The sequence below is a fragment of the Odocoileus virginianus genome, chromosome 28, assembly GCF_023699985.2.
Source record: "Odocoileus virginianus isolate 20LAN1187 ecotype Illinois chromosome 28, Ovbor_1.2, whole genome shotgun sequence".
Lineage (NCBI taxonomy): Eukaryota > Metazoa > Chordata > Mammalia > Artiodactyla > Cervidae > Odocoileus > Odocoileus virginianus.
In genome coordinates this window covers 7710104-7725969 of record NC_069701.1, presented here as the reverse complement: position 1 = coordinate 7725969, position 15866 = coordinate 7710104, and the positions used below count along the sequence as shown (strand labels likewise).

At 42.3% G+C, this 15866-nt stretch overlaps 1 protein-coding gene across 2 annotated transcripts in view; it reads left to right on the top strand.

The window, feature by feature from the left end:
* CCDC81 (coiled-coil domain containing 81) overlaps window positions 1–15866 on the top strand; it is a 38082-nt gene that overhangs the window by 13835 nt on the left and 8381 nt on the right. For both annotated transcript variants that reach the window (XM_020881254.2, XM_070457157.1), the window contains exons 6-13: window positions 1092–1171; window positions 4401–4522; window positions 6643–6766; window positions 9473–9566; window positions 9988–10134; window positions 10797–10901; window positions 13665–13837; window positions 15452–15530. In XM_020881254.2, coding sequence (XP_020736913.2) covers window positions 1092–1171; window positions 4401–4522; window positions 6643–6766; window positions 9473–9566; window positions 9988–10134; window positions 10797–10901; window positions 13665–13837; window positions 15452–15530 — 924 coding nt within the window. The remainder of the gene's footprint in view (window positions 1–1091; window positions 1172–4400; window positions 4523–6642; window positions 6767–9472; window positions 9567–9987; window positions 10135–10796; window positions 10902–13664; window positions 13838–15451; window positions 15531–15866) is intronic.

The window sequence follows — 15866 nt, the reverse complement described above, 5'->3', positions numbered from 1 at the left end:
GTTTCAGTGATGCTGCTTTAGCTCAAAATATTTTTAAAAGTTCGATCTTTAGAATCTCCTTCAAAGCCTTTTGTAAACCAGATCATTAAGCCAAAAAGAATAATTTTACATGTTATTCTATACTAGTATAATTTAATAATGTGATTATTATACACAATATAAAATTATTAAATATTTTATAAATTATATTATAAACATAATTTATAGGTTACAATAAATATATATTATATATAATAATTGTAATGGTCACTATTTGTGGAGTGCTTTTATGTTTTAGCCACTTATATATAGTACCCCCTAAAAGTCCTGTGAATTTGATCCCACATATCTAGGGTCTAAAGCTTTACAGCTGTTGTTGTTCATTCCCTCAGTTGTGTCTGACTCTTTGTGACCCCATGGACTGCAGCACGCCAGGCTTCCCTGTCCTTCACTATCTTCCGGAGCTTGCTCAAACTCATGTCCCTTGAGTCGGTGATGCCACCCAACCATCTCATCCTCTGTCACTCCTTTCTCCTTTTGCCCTCAGTCTTTCCCAGCATCAGAGCTTTTCCAGTGAGTCAGCTCTTTGCATCAGCTGGCCAAAGTATTGGAGGTTCAGCATCAGTCCTTCCAAAGAATATTCAGGGTTGGTTTCCTTTAGGATTGACTGGTTTGATCTTCTTGCTGTTAGCAGTGTGGGGATTTAAACACGAGGATGGCTGACTCCAAAGTCCTTCTCTCAACTACCCAGTTTTAGAGTTATTTGGGTCAAGAGTGGAACTAGCCAGCTTGCTCATATTCCTGAGAGTTTCAAGAAGTTGGCTGTCCTCTTAAAGATGAGGATGCTGTCAACCCTGAGGGCAGTTTCCAAGGAGGAAATGGTTTGAGAAAAAAGGCAGCATCAATGAAATTGGAATGGGAACAAGCAAGGTGACTTCTTTGATAAATGAGATCATTCTTCATTGGATGTTAAGCTCTAGACTTTAAGCCCTAAGCAGAAAATAACAATGGAGAGTATCATGGTCTCCTGAGGCCTTCAAGCGGCCTGTGGCTCTGATTGCCTGTGTCCTGGACCACAGCCCAGTATCACCTGTCTTTCTCTCTGTCCCCAGAGGCCTAACACGGTGGATTCGGTGTTGTCCAGCAGAGAGAACTTGGGGAAGCGACCCAACAGCGTGCTTGCGTTTCCAAGGTCAGTGCTTTCCTCCATAGGTTCCTCCGGGCGTGGCCATCCTTGCCGACCTGTTGATGGAATTGGACAGTGTTTCACACCTGAGTTTTCTAGCTCATGCTCCATCTAGTGCAGCTCTCTCTTGCTCACTCTCTCTCTCAGTGTTCCAGCAAATGAGTTTATTGTGTGCACTTTCTGTAGTTAAGTTAAAAAACAGCAGACACTTAGAATACTCTTTTTTTAAAAAAAAACTACTCTTGGTTACCTGGGAATTCTCTTACTGTCTCCCACCAACCTTAGTCCTTGCTTGTATCAGTAAAATCTTTCTCATCCACTAGGCTTTCTTCTACCCTTCAACCCTTCCTCTGACCTAGTCCCTTCCCCATCATGCACTCCAGGCTAACAGCTGCTGAAGATTTGATTTTTACCATGGAAGGGGCTAGAAAGACAAGGTATAGCTTCACCCCAACAGCATAGTGAGCATCTCCAATGGCTGCAGATGCTGCTGATTATAATAATAATGATAACAATGATAATAATACAATAATAATAGCAATCATCTATGGAGCACTTAGGAGAAGGCAATGGCACCCCACTCCAGTACTCTTGCCTGGAAAATCCCATGGATAGAGGAGCCTGGTAGGCTGCAGTCCATGGGGTCGCTAAGAGTCGGGCACAACTGAGTGACTTCACTTTCACTTTTCACTTTCATGCATTGGAGAAGGAAATGGCAAGCCACTCCAGTATTCTTGCCTGGAGAATCCCAGGGACAGAGGAGCCTGGTGGGCTGCCATCTATGGGGTCGCACAGAGATGGACATGACTGAAGTGACTTAGCAGCAGCAGCAGCAGCAGCATGGAGCACTTAGGAGATCCAACCAGTCCATCCTAAAGGAGATCAGTCCTGGGTGCTCATTGGAAGGACTGATGCTGAAGCTGAAACTCCAGTACTTTGGCCACCTCATGCGAAGAGTTGACTCATTGGAAGAGACCCTGATGCTGGGAGGGATTGGGGGCAGGAGGAGAAGGGGACGACAGAGGATGAGATGGCTAGATGGCATCACCGACTCGATGGACATGAGTTTGAGTAAACTCCGGGAGTTGGTGATGGACAGGGAGGCCTGGCGTGCTGCAATTCATGGGGTCGCAAAGAGTCGGACACGACTGAGCGACTGAACTGAACTGAACTGATGGAGCACTACTAGTTGCCAGATATTGTTAAGCACTTTCTTAATAGTCTTGCATTTAATCTTTACTACAACCACTTGAGATATGTATTATAATTTTATAAAGGAGCAAAATTAATTTTAATTTTAATTAAAAATTTTATTGAAGTATAGTTCATTTGCAATGTTGTGTTAGTTTTAGGCATTCAGCATATAGTTTTCTTTTTTTTTTTTAAACAAGTGAGGATCACTTCAGTTAGTTCAGTTGCTCAGTCATGTCCAACTCTTTGCGACCCTATGGACTGTAGCACGCCAGGCCTCCCTGTCCATCACCAACTCCCAGAGTTTACTCAAACTCATGTCCATTGAGCCAGTGATGCCATCCAACCATCTCATCCTCTGTCATCCCCTTCTCCTCCTGCCTTCAATCTTTCCCAGCATCAGGGTCTTTTCAAATGAGTCATTTCTTTGCATCAGGTGGACAAAGTATTGGAGTTTCACTTCAGCATCAGTCCTTCCAATCAATATTCAGGACTCATTTCCTTTAGGATGGACTGGTTGGATCTCTGCTGTCCAAGGGACTCTCAAGAGTCTTCTCCAACACCATAGTTCAAAAGCATCAATTCTTCATCTCTCAGCTTTCTTTATAGTCCAACTCTCACATCAATACATGACTACTGGAAAAACCATAGATTTGACTAGGTGGACATTTGTTGGCAAAGTAATGTCTCTGCTTTTCAATATGCTGTCTAGGTTGGTCATAACTTTTCTTCCAAGGAGCAAGCGTCTTTTAATTTCATAGCTGCAGTCACATCTGCAGTTTCAGGATGCAGTATTAAAAGCACTGCAGTAAGAGTCAGGAGACTTGGGTTTTATTTCCAGTTTGGTTTTATTTCCATTATGAGCTCTTAATCATATTTTTAATCTTAATTGCTGTGCCACTAACTACTATGCATTTTGGGTAAAGGAAGTTTGGGAAATAGTAACCAGTGTCTCAGTATTTTCTCATTTTTCGGGGGGGAGGTCTGTGACATCCTCTTCCATTTGTTGGTTTGGAACCAGTCCTTCCTGTAAAAGCTATATGATACAGACCTCAGCATAATCAGCGTGAGTGGGAGAATAAACCTTAAAGACTAATTAGTCCAGCCTCTTCATCTTCCAGATGAAATGATTACACAGCAGGGGAGCCAAGTCAGAAATAAAATCGTGGCCCCAGACTGTCTCAGTACTGTTTCCACTGCAGCATGTTGCCTTACCCATTAAAAATAAATCCATGGATTCAAAATAATTTTTTTGATTGTATTTTGGGAGGCAAATTTGGCTGTCCCCTTGGACATAGTTTGGCTTAAGCACTCCAGGAGGGAAATAATTGCAGTTAGTTAAGGGACAGATGGACGGTTCTGTCCATTGGAGAGCCTGGCAATGGACCGGAGGACTTGAATCCTCAACACAACTGTAGGTGTTTCCTTTATGTGAAGCTTGATCTCTGAATTCACTGCAAGCACCATGCCTGTCCCACCCTTCCTTCCCACCGCTAACCCAGCACCCCATTCCTGGGACTGGAGAAAAGCTGCGCTTACTCACATCAACTGAACAAACCCCTTCCCCCTCGCCTTTGTAGGCCCCCCACTTTTGCCTGGGGAGAGGATGGAGCAGTGAGGAGGAGAAAGAGGGAGGAGAGGCGTGCTCACTTCTGGGCATACCCTGCCTACCAGGCCCTGAATCCATGCCTCCAAGTTATCCGGTGGCCACCATCCACTATTTCAGGACCGTGGCATCTGCTTACAGAGCTAGAAAGACAAATTCAAACTGAAGTAAAACCCAGAAACTTTAATCCAGGCCTTCAGAGCAGTTTAAATAAGAGCTTCTTTGGGGTCCTCAGTATAGTGGGGGAGTGTCTTGGTTGGCTCCCAGGCTTAACCCCAAAAAGAATGAGTCTGTGATTCATACTCAGAGAATAAAAGCACTTCCCCCCTCTTGAGACACGTAAGCTTATTTCATTCAGAATCCGTCAGCTCACTTGGCTGCTTCTCAGAATTGAGAGATTTACACATTCGCCTACGGCACGTCTTGGCTCATTCCCAGGATTGAGCTCAAGGAGATGGAGAACAAACCACCTATGGAGACCATTGCAGAAGAAGATGGACAGAATGGACAAAGGAAGGACAAATTAAAAGACCAGTCAGACAAAGAAGAAGGTGTCCCAGGTAGGTCATTGATTTCTGGGTATAATCTGTGACTCTACTACTTGTGAGCCACGCCATGTTGCTTAGCAACTCTGATGGCCAAAATAAAGTTCATTTCATGAATAATCACTGTATTCTTCTCTCTAACAAACATCTTCTATTCCTGGAATCCTGTATCTCACCCTAACCACTCTATGACACTCAGACTTAAAGACTGTGATCTCTTTGCTGACTCCCCACTACTCAAAACTCAGCTGCCTGCAAGATCCAGGCAGGTAACATAAATACATGAACTGGGCTGGATGTTACATGGTAGGGAGACAGACATGTTAGCATCAATATTTTTTATGAAAAATGAAGAGTGGTAGTTTTACATCTTTGACACCTGGATTTATAGGAGAGAGCAGATTCTCATTATCTGTCTCATCATATAATCTGTTGTAATATATTGTTTTGGTTGAGGCATGTGAGGAAAATCCTAGGACTTCAAAGACTTTTTGAAAGACTCCTAGGGATTCCCAGGGGTTGCCAGACTATATACTTGGAGACTTATACCTCTAGCAGATTATTGATTTGTGGAAATGTAAGCCAAGTGGTAGCAAATGGCCTAAATTTTCAAGAGAAGCAGAGATCCTGTCTTGTGAAATCTATTAATTGTTTTTATTTATTTTAATTGGAGGATAATTATTTTACAATATTGTGATGGTTTTGCCATACATCAGCATGAGTAGGCCACAGGTATACATGTGTCCTCCCATCCCGAACCCCACCTCCCACCTCCCTCCCCACCCCACCCCTCTGGGTTGTCACCGACGGCTTTGAGTGCCCTGCTTCATGCATCGAACTTGCACTGGCCATCTCTTTCACATGTGGTAATGTATTTGTCTCAGTGCTATTCTCTCAAATCATCCCACCCTCGCCTTCTCCCACTGAGTCCAGTGTTCACTACTAATTGACATTCAGAAAAAAAAAAATACTAACTAGGCCAAACAGAACATTTATCAATGGGTAAATGTTGGCTTGTGAATGTTGGTTTTGTGACATGTGGCCTACAGGATTACACATCAGCTTTTAGCCTGATACACGCTTTCACTCTTTAGCTTCACTTGTCAGTTTCCTATGGACTCTTTCTAGAGTTAAATTGTCTGTTCATATTCTCCTCACATGCCTTGCTCTTCCTCGACTTCAAGCTTTTGTTCACTCTTCTCCTGCCTGGAATTCCCTTCCTTTTCTTACAGTCTATCCCAATCCTACTCTCCTCTTATCAGCCTTTTTCTTTTTCTTTTTGAATTAGTTCTCACTGGAGTACAGTTGCCTTACAGTGTGGTGTTAGTTCCTGCCCAAGAGCACAGTGCCTGAGCTGTATCTGTGCATATGTCCCCTCTGGCTTGGACTTCTTTCCGTTCAGGTCTCTGCGGTGATTGCATTACGTAGAGTTCCCAGTTCTATTCAGTCTGTCCTCATTAGGGATCTATTTTATACATAGCATCAGTATTAGGTAGTACATAGTACAGTATTATAGTGTAGTAGTATTAGGATCTGTCAACCCCAGTCTTCCGGCTCCTTCCACCCCTCACCCTTTCCCCCTTGGTGTCTGGATGTTTGTTCTCTATGTCCGTGTCTCTATTTCTCTTAGCATCCCTTTCACATCTCACTTCCTCCATGGAAACTTCTCTCATCAGTGGGTTCTGAGCTGGCTCCCTTCATCTCCTCTGTCAGACTGTTAAAGATGGCACCATTTATCTGAGATTCAGATATTCTGCATCCTTGTCCTGAGTTGCTACTTATATATAATGTGTGTAAAACACTTCGTATTTTTGGCAGGTGGAAAGACCTCCACAAGTGTGAGCTCTCGTGTTTTCTGTTAGTATCTTATTTTTCCTCTCCAACTCTATTGAAAGATCTTCAAGGGCAGAGGCTTGCCTCTTGTATTTTTTAAAGTGTCCAACCAGAGCCTTTACATGTAATAAGTATACAGCAAAATAGATATTTTAACCACACTAGGGCAAGGGGCAATCATTTAAAATGAGAAAGTGTATTTTATGTGAAAAATTTCCCAAGTAAAATTATGAGTTTTTAAAATCCGTGTACAAACCACTGATTTAGAGTTGAAAGGAAACTCGCTTTCATTCATTCTACAGAGGTTTTATCACCCAAGACAGCTCAAGATAGAACAGCTGTCTCTGCTGCCAAAGGGACAAATGTCAGTTTGCCAAATAAACTGGAGCAGAATGGGACTGGTGGGAAGAATATGAACCTTGAAAGGTAACGCACTGGGTATTTTTTTCTGTTGCACTTTACTAAATATATTTTCACACCCTATCTTGATGTAGGGAATTTTAAATAAGCATTCACTTTTTCATTCATTCCTTCATCCACTATTCCTGATGCTACATTCTAGCATGTAGCATACACCTGCATGCCAGGTGTATGAAGGTGATGAAGTGATGAAGGTGGTAACGATGACAAGCACTCACAACTTGTGGGAAAACCAGAGTAATAACTTACAGTTCAGTAGGATAAATGCTACCACGGAGGTGGAAACAAAACAGCACAGAGGAGAAAACATCTAACTTCCCTCATGAATTTGGGAAAACCTCTCTTGTTTTCTGTGTGTGGATATTATAATATGACACAGGTTCATGTTTAGATCAAATTGGAAAGCATTTTTGCCAAGCTTGGCTTTGTTGTTGTTTAGTCACTAAGTTTGTGCGACTCTTTGCAACCCCATGGGCTGCAGCACACCAGGCTTCCCTGTCCTTCACCAACTCCCAGAGCTTGCTCAAACTCATGTCCACTGAGTCAGTGATGCCATCCAACCATCTCATCCTTTGTCGTTCCCTTCTCCTCCTACCTTCAGTTTTCCCCAGCATCAGGGTCTTTTCTAATGAGTCAATTCTTTGCATCAGATGGCCAAAGTGTTGGAGCTTCAGCTTCAGCATCAGTCCTTCCAGTGAATATTCAGGGTTGATTTCCTTTGGGGTTCTAATTACTAATTATTAGTGATTCCTAGTAAAGTTTTCTATAGAAGTTGACCAAACAACCAATGTTTTTTTCTTGTTTGTTTGTTTTTGTTTTGTGTGCTGATTACTAAAGTAATATGCATTTGTCAAAGAAATTTTGGAAGAAATGAGAAAAGCAAGAGATATAAAAACAATCACCCATAACCCCACCAAACAGAAGAAGTTTTCTGTAACATTATGGGTGTATATCCTTCATTTTAATACATATATATTATAACATGGACATGTATTTATACTTGAAACATGTACATATATTTTAAAGAAAACAGATGATATCATACGAACCTTTGCTATACTTAACAATTTAAGTGGTGAAAATTTCCCTATGGCTTTAAATTTTCTAAAACATGAACAAATGATTGCTCATCTCATTATTAAACCTTCTGTTTAACAAATCTCCTGTATATGTAGATGATTTTTAGTTTTTTATAAATGTTGAAACAAATATAATCACATAATTCTTTGCATACACCTGCATATTCTATAGGAAAGAAGCTTTAAAGTGAAATTTCAGAGATAAGTGATGAGTCCATTTTTCATGTTTTTGGTATGCATTACCAATCATCTTCAGGGCTTCCAAAGTGGTGCTAGTTTTAAAGGACCCACCAGCCAAAGCAGGAGACGTAAGAGATGTGGGTTGGATCCCTGGGTCAGGAAGATCCTCTGGAGGAGGGCATGGCAACCTGCTCCAGCATTCTTGCCTGGAGAATCCCATGGACAGAGGAGCCTGGTGGAGTATAGTTCATGGGGCCGCAAAGAGTCGGACACAGCTGAAGTGACTTAGCATGCATGCACTATGCACCAGTTACCCTCAGGTAGATGATACCAAAAATTATCTTCCCAGTATCAGAAATAAGAAGCACTGCTGTGTTCTCTGTAGCTTTGCTAATACTGGATGTGGCTCCCATTCAATGGCTGCATTCTCAGTGGCTCCCTCTTCATTCTTCAGTGGCTCCCATTCTCGCCCAGGGTGAAAGCTAAAGTCATTACCACGGCCTTCGATGTCTTGCCTGATCTCTGATCTCTCTCTCACTTCCTCCAGCCACACTGAACACAGACATGCTCCCACTTCAAGTCCTTACACTCATTTGCTCGACTAGATTCTTTTCCATCAGATATCTGATTATTATTATTCTTTTACTGCCTTCAGGTTGTTTAAATGCCACCTTTCTGGTGAGAACTTCCCTGGCCATTGTATTCATGATTTAATATTCCATTCCTCCAGCATTGCATGGTATTTATCACCATCAAACAGACTATATAATTCATTCATCTTGTTTATTAACCGTCTACTCCCATCAGCATGTTAATTATTCCATGAGGACAGAGCTTTTTTTGTATGTGTATTTTGTTCTTCATTGCCTCTCCCATGCTGAGAGCAGCACACCTAGTAATCACTCAGTAAATTTTTGAAGAATGAGTAAGTTTTATCCCAGTTTCACTGAATTGGTAACGGAGACTTTGTACAATTATCCAGTTTGTCTAATGCCAGTCAACTTCTAATAAAGAAAGCTGGGTTTTGAACCCGAATTTATCTGATGTAAACGGTTAGGTTTTTAATCTCTATACATGTAGATACTCTAAAGAAAACTGCTGAGATATTTTTTATTTTCTTATATTTATGTGTGCATTCATGCTTAGTCACTTGAGTCACGTCTGACTCTTTGCAACCCTATGGACTGTAGACCACCGGACTCCTCTGTCCATGGGATTCTCCAGGCAAGGTCACTGAAATGGGTTGCCATGCCCTACTCCAGGGGATCTTCCCATCCCAGGGATTGAAGCTGCATCTCTTATGTCTCCTGTATTGGTAGGCGAGTTCTTTACCACTAGTGCCACCTCGGAAGCCCTCTTATATTTATACTTGTTTCTAAAATTATCATTCATCATTGATTATAATTGATGTCAGGCTATATTAATGTTAATTAATGTTGCATTGTTTTTATAGTGTATTGCTTCCAGGTGGACTGAAAAATGATCATGAAATGAAGCCTAAAATTTCTCCAGGCACTTCTTGCAAGGACCATCATAGGGCAGGACAGGTACAGTGTCTTCAAAGAAACAGAGCCCAGACAGAGTCTCCTTCTGACTTCTGCTTCTCAAAGAGAATTCGAGGAATTGCTCTTTCTTTAATACATGGGTATGGCTCAAGTACACAGGACCTATAATGGGACTGTGATAAACCTATCTACTAGTCAAAATCTACTAGTTAACAGAAATAGGTCTGGGAAATCTCTAATTTTCAGTTGCTTTAAACACATCTGTTCAAGTAAGAGTTGAATAAATCCTCTGGAATATTTGCAGGGCCCTCTCTGAAAAATCCCATTTGCATAATATCATGAATACATCCTTTTATGAAGTCTACTTCTTGACACCCTTAGCCTTTGGAGAGCTTGGGAAGGAAATGCAAAGCAAAATAAGTAAAAGGTAAAAATCAATTTGCCCTAAAACTCGATGTTATAGGAAATGTGTTATATATGCTTGCAACGAGCGCAGCGAAATTTCCCACTGTACTATACTGAGGAGAGGAGGAGGAGAGAGATGGAAGATGAGCGACTCATCCAGGAGTATCTAGTGTTGAAAGACCAAGAGACTATCTTCAAAGAGCAGGTACTTCTGCATCTCCGTTAAGGAGTGTTTAACATGGGGCAGGGGAACATGATTATCAAATGCCATTTAAAAAGCTCCAACGTGTAGCTTGATGGTAGTGTATTTAATCATTTACCTACTGCTGAATTCGAACTTAGGTTATGTCCAAGTTTTCACTAATAGTAAACAACCCTGGGATGAATATCCATGTAGTTGGTGTTTGCACCTGCTACTGATTTTTTCCCTCCCCCTAAGGACTGAGTTTTAAAGGTGGAATTCCTGGATGTATATGGCTTTATTTTTGATTTATCATAAAATATAACCTCAGGCAAGTCTTTTCCCTTCAGATCCATGGCCTATCTTGAGTTAAGATGGAATGGCACCTTCACCTGTGCTCTATCCTGATTTCTCAACTTTTCAATAACTGGCCCTACTGCCTTCTTGTGATATCATAGGGAACCATTCCTGAAATCTTCCTTCCTCCTTACAAGCTCTGTAGAAGTGGTGCCTAGAGTCCAAGAATGGGAAACAAAAGCCCACTTTAAAAAAAAAAATTGTAAACACATCAGAAAGTACCATTACCTCCCAAAGGCAGGTTTCTACCTTAGTTGGGTTATTTTAATGTAGTAGAATTAAATTTTTAAAGATTCTATTTCAACATGTAATGATTTTTTTTTTCAAAGATGAGAAGTATGGCTAGTAGAGAACAGAATCAAAAGAATGCCGCCTATAATCTTGGAGTTGCTGAAGCTATAAGAATCCACAAGAATGAGAAACCTGAATTTTATGTAAGAATCTTTTCAAAGCTTCTGTTGTTGACACCTGCCCTAGTTGTGAGCATTTGGGTCTACTCACATTGCATGTTGTGCCATTTTTAAAAGGTGGTAAGGCTGAGCGAGGTTGAAGTGTCCTTCTAAGGCAGGAGTGGTCCAGAGTCTGTCTCCACACGTTCACGTTCACAATACAGCTCCTGTTGTTGGTCACTATGGTGCTTGTCAAGGATGGTAGTTCTCAGCTGGGACCTGGGAGAGGTGGGGTTAGGAGACAGTGTATTAAATTCCTGCCCCAGGATCAGATGATCTAAATAGAGAACAAATATCTCCTGGGAGCCTGCTGGAAATACAGAATCTAGGGTGCCACCTCACACCTCACAGAATGAGAATCTACATTTCAATAAGATATTTAGGTGATTTGTAGCTTCCTTAAGTTTGAGAGGGGCTTTGCAGGTGGCTCAGTGGTAAAGAGTCTGCCTGCCCAATGTAAGAGTTGCAGGTTCAACCTGTGGGTTTGGAAGATCCCCTGGAGGAGGGCATGGCAACCCACTCCAGTATTCTTGCTTGGAGAATTCTATGGACAGAGGAGCCTGATGGGCTACAGTCCATGGGTTCGCAAAAGAGTTGGACATGACTGAAAGATTAAACAATAAGTTTGAGAAGTCCAGCTTCAGATGGAGGTGAGCCACCTGCCTTGCCATTAATTGTTTTCAATCATGATGTGCCTACCTTTATTTCTGCTTGTTCTTGCTTCTTTTTACCTCACTATCTAGGTAATGTGACACTCTGGATATACACTTAATAAAATAGATTTTATTTAACATCAAACATTTCATTGAATTATTTTGTGCTGGCCACTGTACTAGTAGCTAAGAATACAAAGATGAAGAATAAGACAAAGTCCCTCTCTAAAGACGTTTCAGGATAATGGGGGAAACAGATTTAAAGAGACAAGAGTGTGATAAACTAAATGCTATGATAAATCTTTGAACAGGGCAGAGAGGGGAGTCCCTTAACCCAGACCAGAGATCTGAGAAGATTTCCTGGCATACAGGAGTTAGGTCAAGGAGTGAATGGAGGCAAAACCTTCTGGTCAGGGGCAGCAGGGAGTGAGGAAGAGAGAGCACCATGCTTTTGAGCTGTAGGCCTGATCTCTCTCTCCTCTTAGGTAGATTTAAGGTTCAGATTATATGTTTATCACTGCCCAATTTGAATCTCCTCTTTGTTATAACTGTAGATACTTAAAGTGAAAAAGATTGAAACAGAAGTTTCGATTCCCCTTCTCAACCTGTTCTTCTCCCAGCCTGCCCATTTTAGCAAGTGGCATCACCAGCCAGACAGTTGCACGAACCCTTACCTAAAGTGATCCCAGATCCCTTCTCCTCCGTCCCCCCTCATCCAACCATCTTCAAGTCCACTTGCCTTCACCTCCAAAATGTATCCAGCCTCTCTTCACCTTCAACGGTACCCGACCCTAGCCCAAGCTGCATTGCTAGAAGGTCCAACTTTTGTGATGCTTTCCTAGTTAGGCTCGCTGCCTGCCTTCCTACAATCTAGTCTCCACATAGAAGCCAAAGTGATCTTTTAAAACTGGTCACCAGAACAGATCATTCTCCAAATAGAGCCTCTAATGGCCTTCCACTGAATTAAAATAAGTCTAAACACCTGACCTTGACCTCTCACATCCCCCTGGTTTGGCCCACCTCTCTCTTTGAGCCCAGCTGCCGTGTTCTCCCCCTGCTCACTATGCCTCAGCCACGTAGACCTTCTTTCTGCTTGTTTTCATCTACTGTCTTTGCACTTGCAGTTCCTTCTGTATGGGTCCCTGATGTTTGCAGTGGAGGTGACCCAGTCCCACCTTAATAAAAGCCTTCCCTAATAACGTTAACCCCGTTCCCATCCAGTTACTTGCTGTGATAAAGAAGACCTCATAGCATCTTGTTGCTGTTCAGTCACTAAGTCATGTCCAACTCTTTTACAGCCCCAAGGACTGTAAGCCCACCCGGCTCCTCCGTCCATGGGATTCCCCAGGCAAGAATACTGGAGTGGAATGCCATTTCCTTCTCCAGGAGAATCTTCCTGACCCAGGGATGGAACCCGTGTCTTATGCATTGGCAGGTGGATTCTTTCCCATTGAGCCACGAGGAAGCCTTCATAGCACACATTAATATCTTAAATTATCTGTGCACTGTTGCTTGTTGACTGGCTGTCTCCGGCACCAGCATGTGGGATCAGTGAGAGTGAGGCTCTCTGTTGGTCTCTGTTCTTGGTCATGGCTGGGTTCCCAGTGTTGAGAGCAGCCAGGCCCAAGTAGGTGCTATATTCTTCTTCTTCCACCCCCTTGCATTCCTGCTGATGCTTCTGCACTCACTCAGAATTCCTTCGTCTTTCAGCACGAATGTGTAAGTACTAGTGGAGGATCTACTCCTTGAAGTCCTTTTTCATCTCCCTCTCAGTTATGGGGATGTGGTCAGTACTATTCAGATGCATCCTTAAGCGTAGTAGTATTAATTTGTGGGTCACTAGCTATTTGCCACGTTGAATACTGGGCAAATATGATAACTTGATGTTTTCTGGTTGACTTTAGCCTTCCGAATGATTACCTTTGTTCTTTGATGCTTTTTGGAGAAGGAAATGGCAGCCCACTCCAGTACTCTTGACTGGAAATTCCCATGGACGGAGGAGCCTGGTAGGCTACAGTCCATGCGACTTCACTTTCACTTTCTTTGATGCTTTTTATGATTCTAGAACAAAGGAGTTGCTTCTCTTTCATTCTAGAAATCCTTCCTGTTTGATAAACGGCCACTCAGTCCTGAGATTAATGCTTTTAAGCAAGAGGAGTATTCCCAAAGTCTCCTGAGACAAATGGATCACAGACGGGAAAAGGACATAAAGCAAAGGCAAAACAGAGAGCTGATGGACCGCCTGGAACAAGTGCAGCTCACAGAGGAGTGAGTCTCTATAAAGACGGGTTTGGAACGTTCATGGCACACGTCTTCCCCTGTAGGACCGAATCATTGCTGGTGGTCCCATTAGGAGAGCTGTGCACATTAACCCAGCCAGCAGCCGGGACCACAGCATAACCCTTCACTAGAAATGTGAAAAAGCCAGCATTATGATAACTATCATTATAGTAACGATGGCTGCTTATAATCATTTTGTATTTTTAAGTGAGATATTATTATTTTAAAATTTTATTAATTTGGCTGCATCAGGTCTTTGTTGTGGTTTGTGGGCTTCTCTCTAGCTGTGGTGTGCAGGCTCTAGGGCCTGTAGACTCAGTAGCTGCAGCCTTAGCTGCCCCAGGGCATTTGAGAATCTTACTTCCCTGATCAGGGATCCAACCTGCATCCCCTGCATTGGAAGGCAGGTTCTTAATCACTAGACCACCAGGGAAGTCCCCATTTTGAACTGTTTTGTGGTTACTAATTCTTGTAGGTGGCGGAGAGGACTTGTCTTGAGCAGGCTTTGTTCCGTTATTCCCAGATGACCTCAAGGCGAAGCTGGATTTTATAATAACTAAGAAGGGGGGGGGGGTCCTGTGGAACCCAATGGCAGAAATGTATGGGACACCCAGCAGGGCTGAAACCAAGGGTCTAAAATCCTCATGAAAAATGCTTCCATCTGCTAATATCCACAGCTCCTGAGTTGACAGTGTCTGTATTCCAGTTGACACTTGGATGAATTTCAATCTCAATTCCAAATTTTTAGGAAAGAATCTGATAGGTCCTGCATGGGCTATCAGAGACCTAGGTTAGGGCCAGGGCCACAGAGTTCAAACATGCTAGAGGGGATACACTTCTGCTACTGGAGAGAAATTAAGGAGGCTGCTGGGGTGAGAGAGACCTCCAAAACAAATAAGCAGCTAGATTCTGTGGCCAAAAAGCTGTTTTCCATAAAATGCATATGTTTTGTTATATTCACTTTACAGATCATGTGGAGGGGGCATAAAACAGGCACGTGTTACAATAGGAAGATCACTCTGAAAAAGGAATCCTGTGATTTTATTGTGTTACAGACATTTTCTGCTTTCCTATCTAGGTTTTTTAAGCAGGGACGGAGAAGGGGTGCTTGACTTATTGGCAGTGCATTTGGAAAATATGGTTGGTCAGTTGCTTGTTCCCGACCTGTCTGTCCTTGTCTGCGGGCTTTCCCAGTGGCTCCGTGATAAGGAATCTGCCTGCAATGCAGGAGACCTGGGTTTGATCCCTGGGTTGGAAAGATCCCCTGGAGGAGGAAATGGCAACTCACTCCAGTGTTCTTGCCTGGAGAATCCCATGGTCAGAGGAACCGTGCGGGCTACAGTCCATGGGGTCGCAAAGAGTGGGACACAGATGAATGACTTAGCAACAGCAGCAGCTGTCCTAGTTTACTAGCCTATGGATTTGGATCACTCTTTTCTTTCTTAAAGTAAAAGTTCCTGGAAGGAAAAATATATCACTTTTTGTTTACCAGGTTCTTATTCCTATTAATATTTATTAAACACGTGTTGCTGATGTTAATCTGTGTTACAAAAGACTCTGTAACAAACTGTGCCCTCATCTTCCCTTATTTGTAACTGCCAGACTTGCTGCGCAAAGAGCCAAATATATAAAAGATAAGATGGAAGAAACACAGTGTTACAAGAGAGCTCTGGATGCCCAGGTAAGGGGACAATTATTAATTTAAAATTGTGCAGTGTTTCTGGCTGCTTTTAGTCCCCACAGATGGAGTAGTTGAAATCTGTAGAAATGAACCGCCAGGCTGGAAACATGACATATTTGGGGAAAAATTCTTAAACTGATTAATTAGCTGTAATACAGTTTTGTGCATTTATTGTACTGATGCTATAAATCCTGGACCTTGTGGGTATATCTGCCCCCAAATAAGTGTTCTCTCCCCTTTAATATTGCTGTAAAAAAAAGTGATGTCCATGTAGCACATTTAACTTTTTTAATGTTTCCCATATACACTGCAAACTACTGTAATTTACATGTGTTT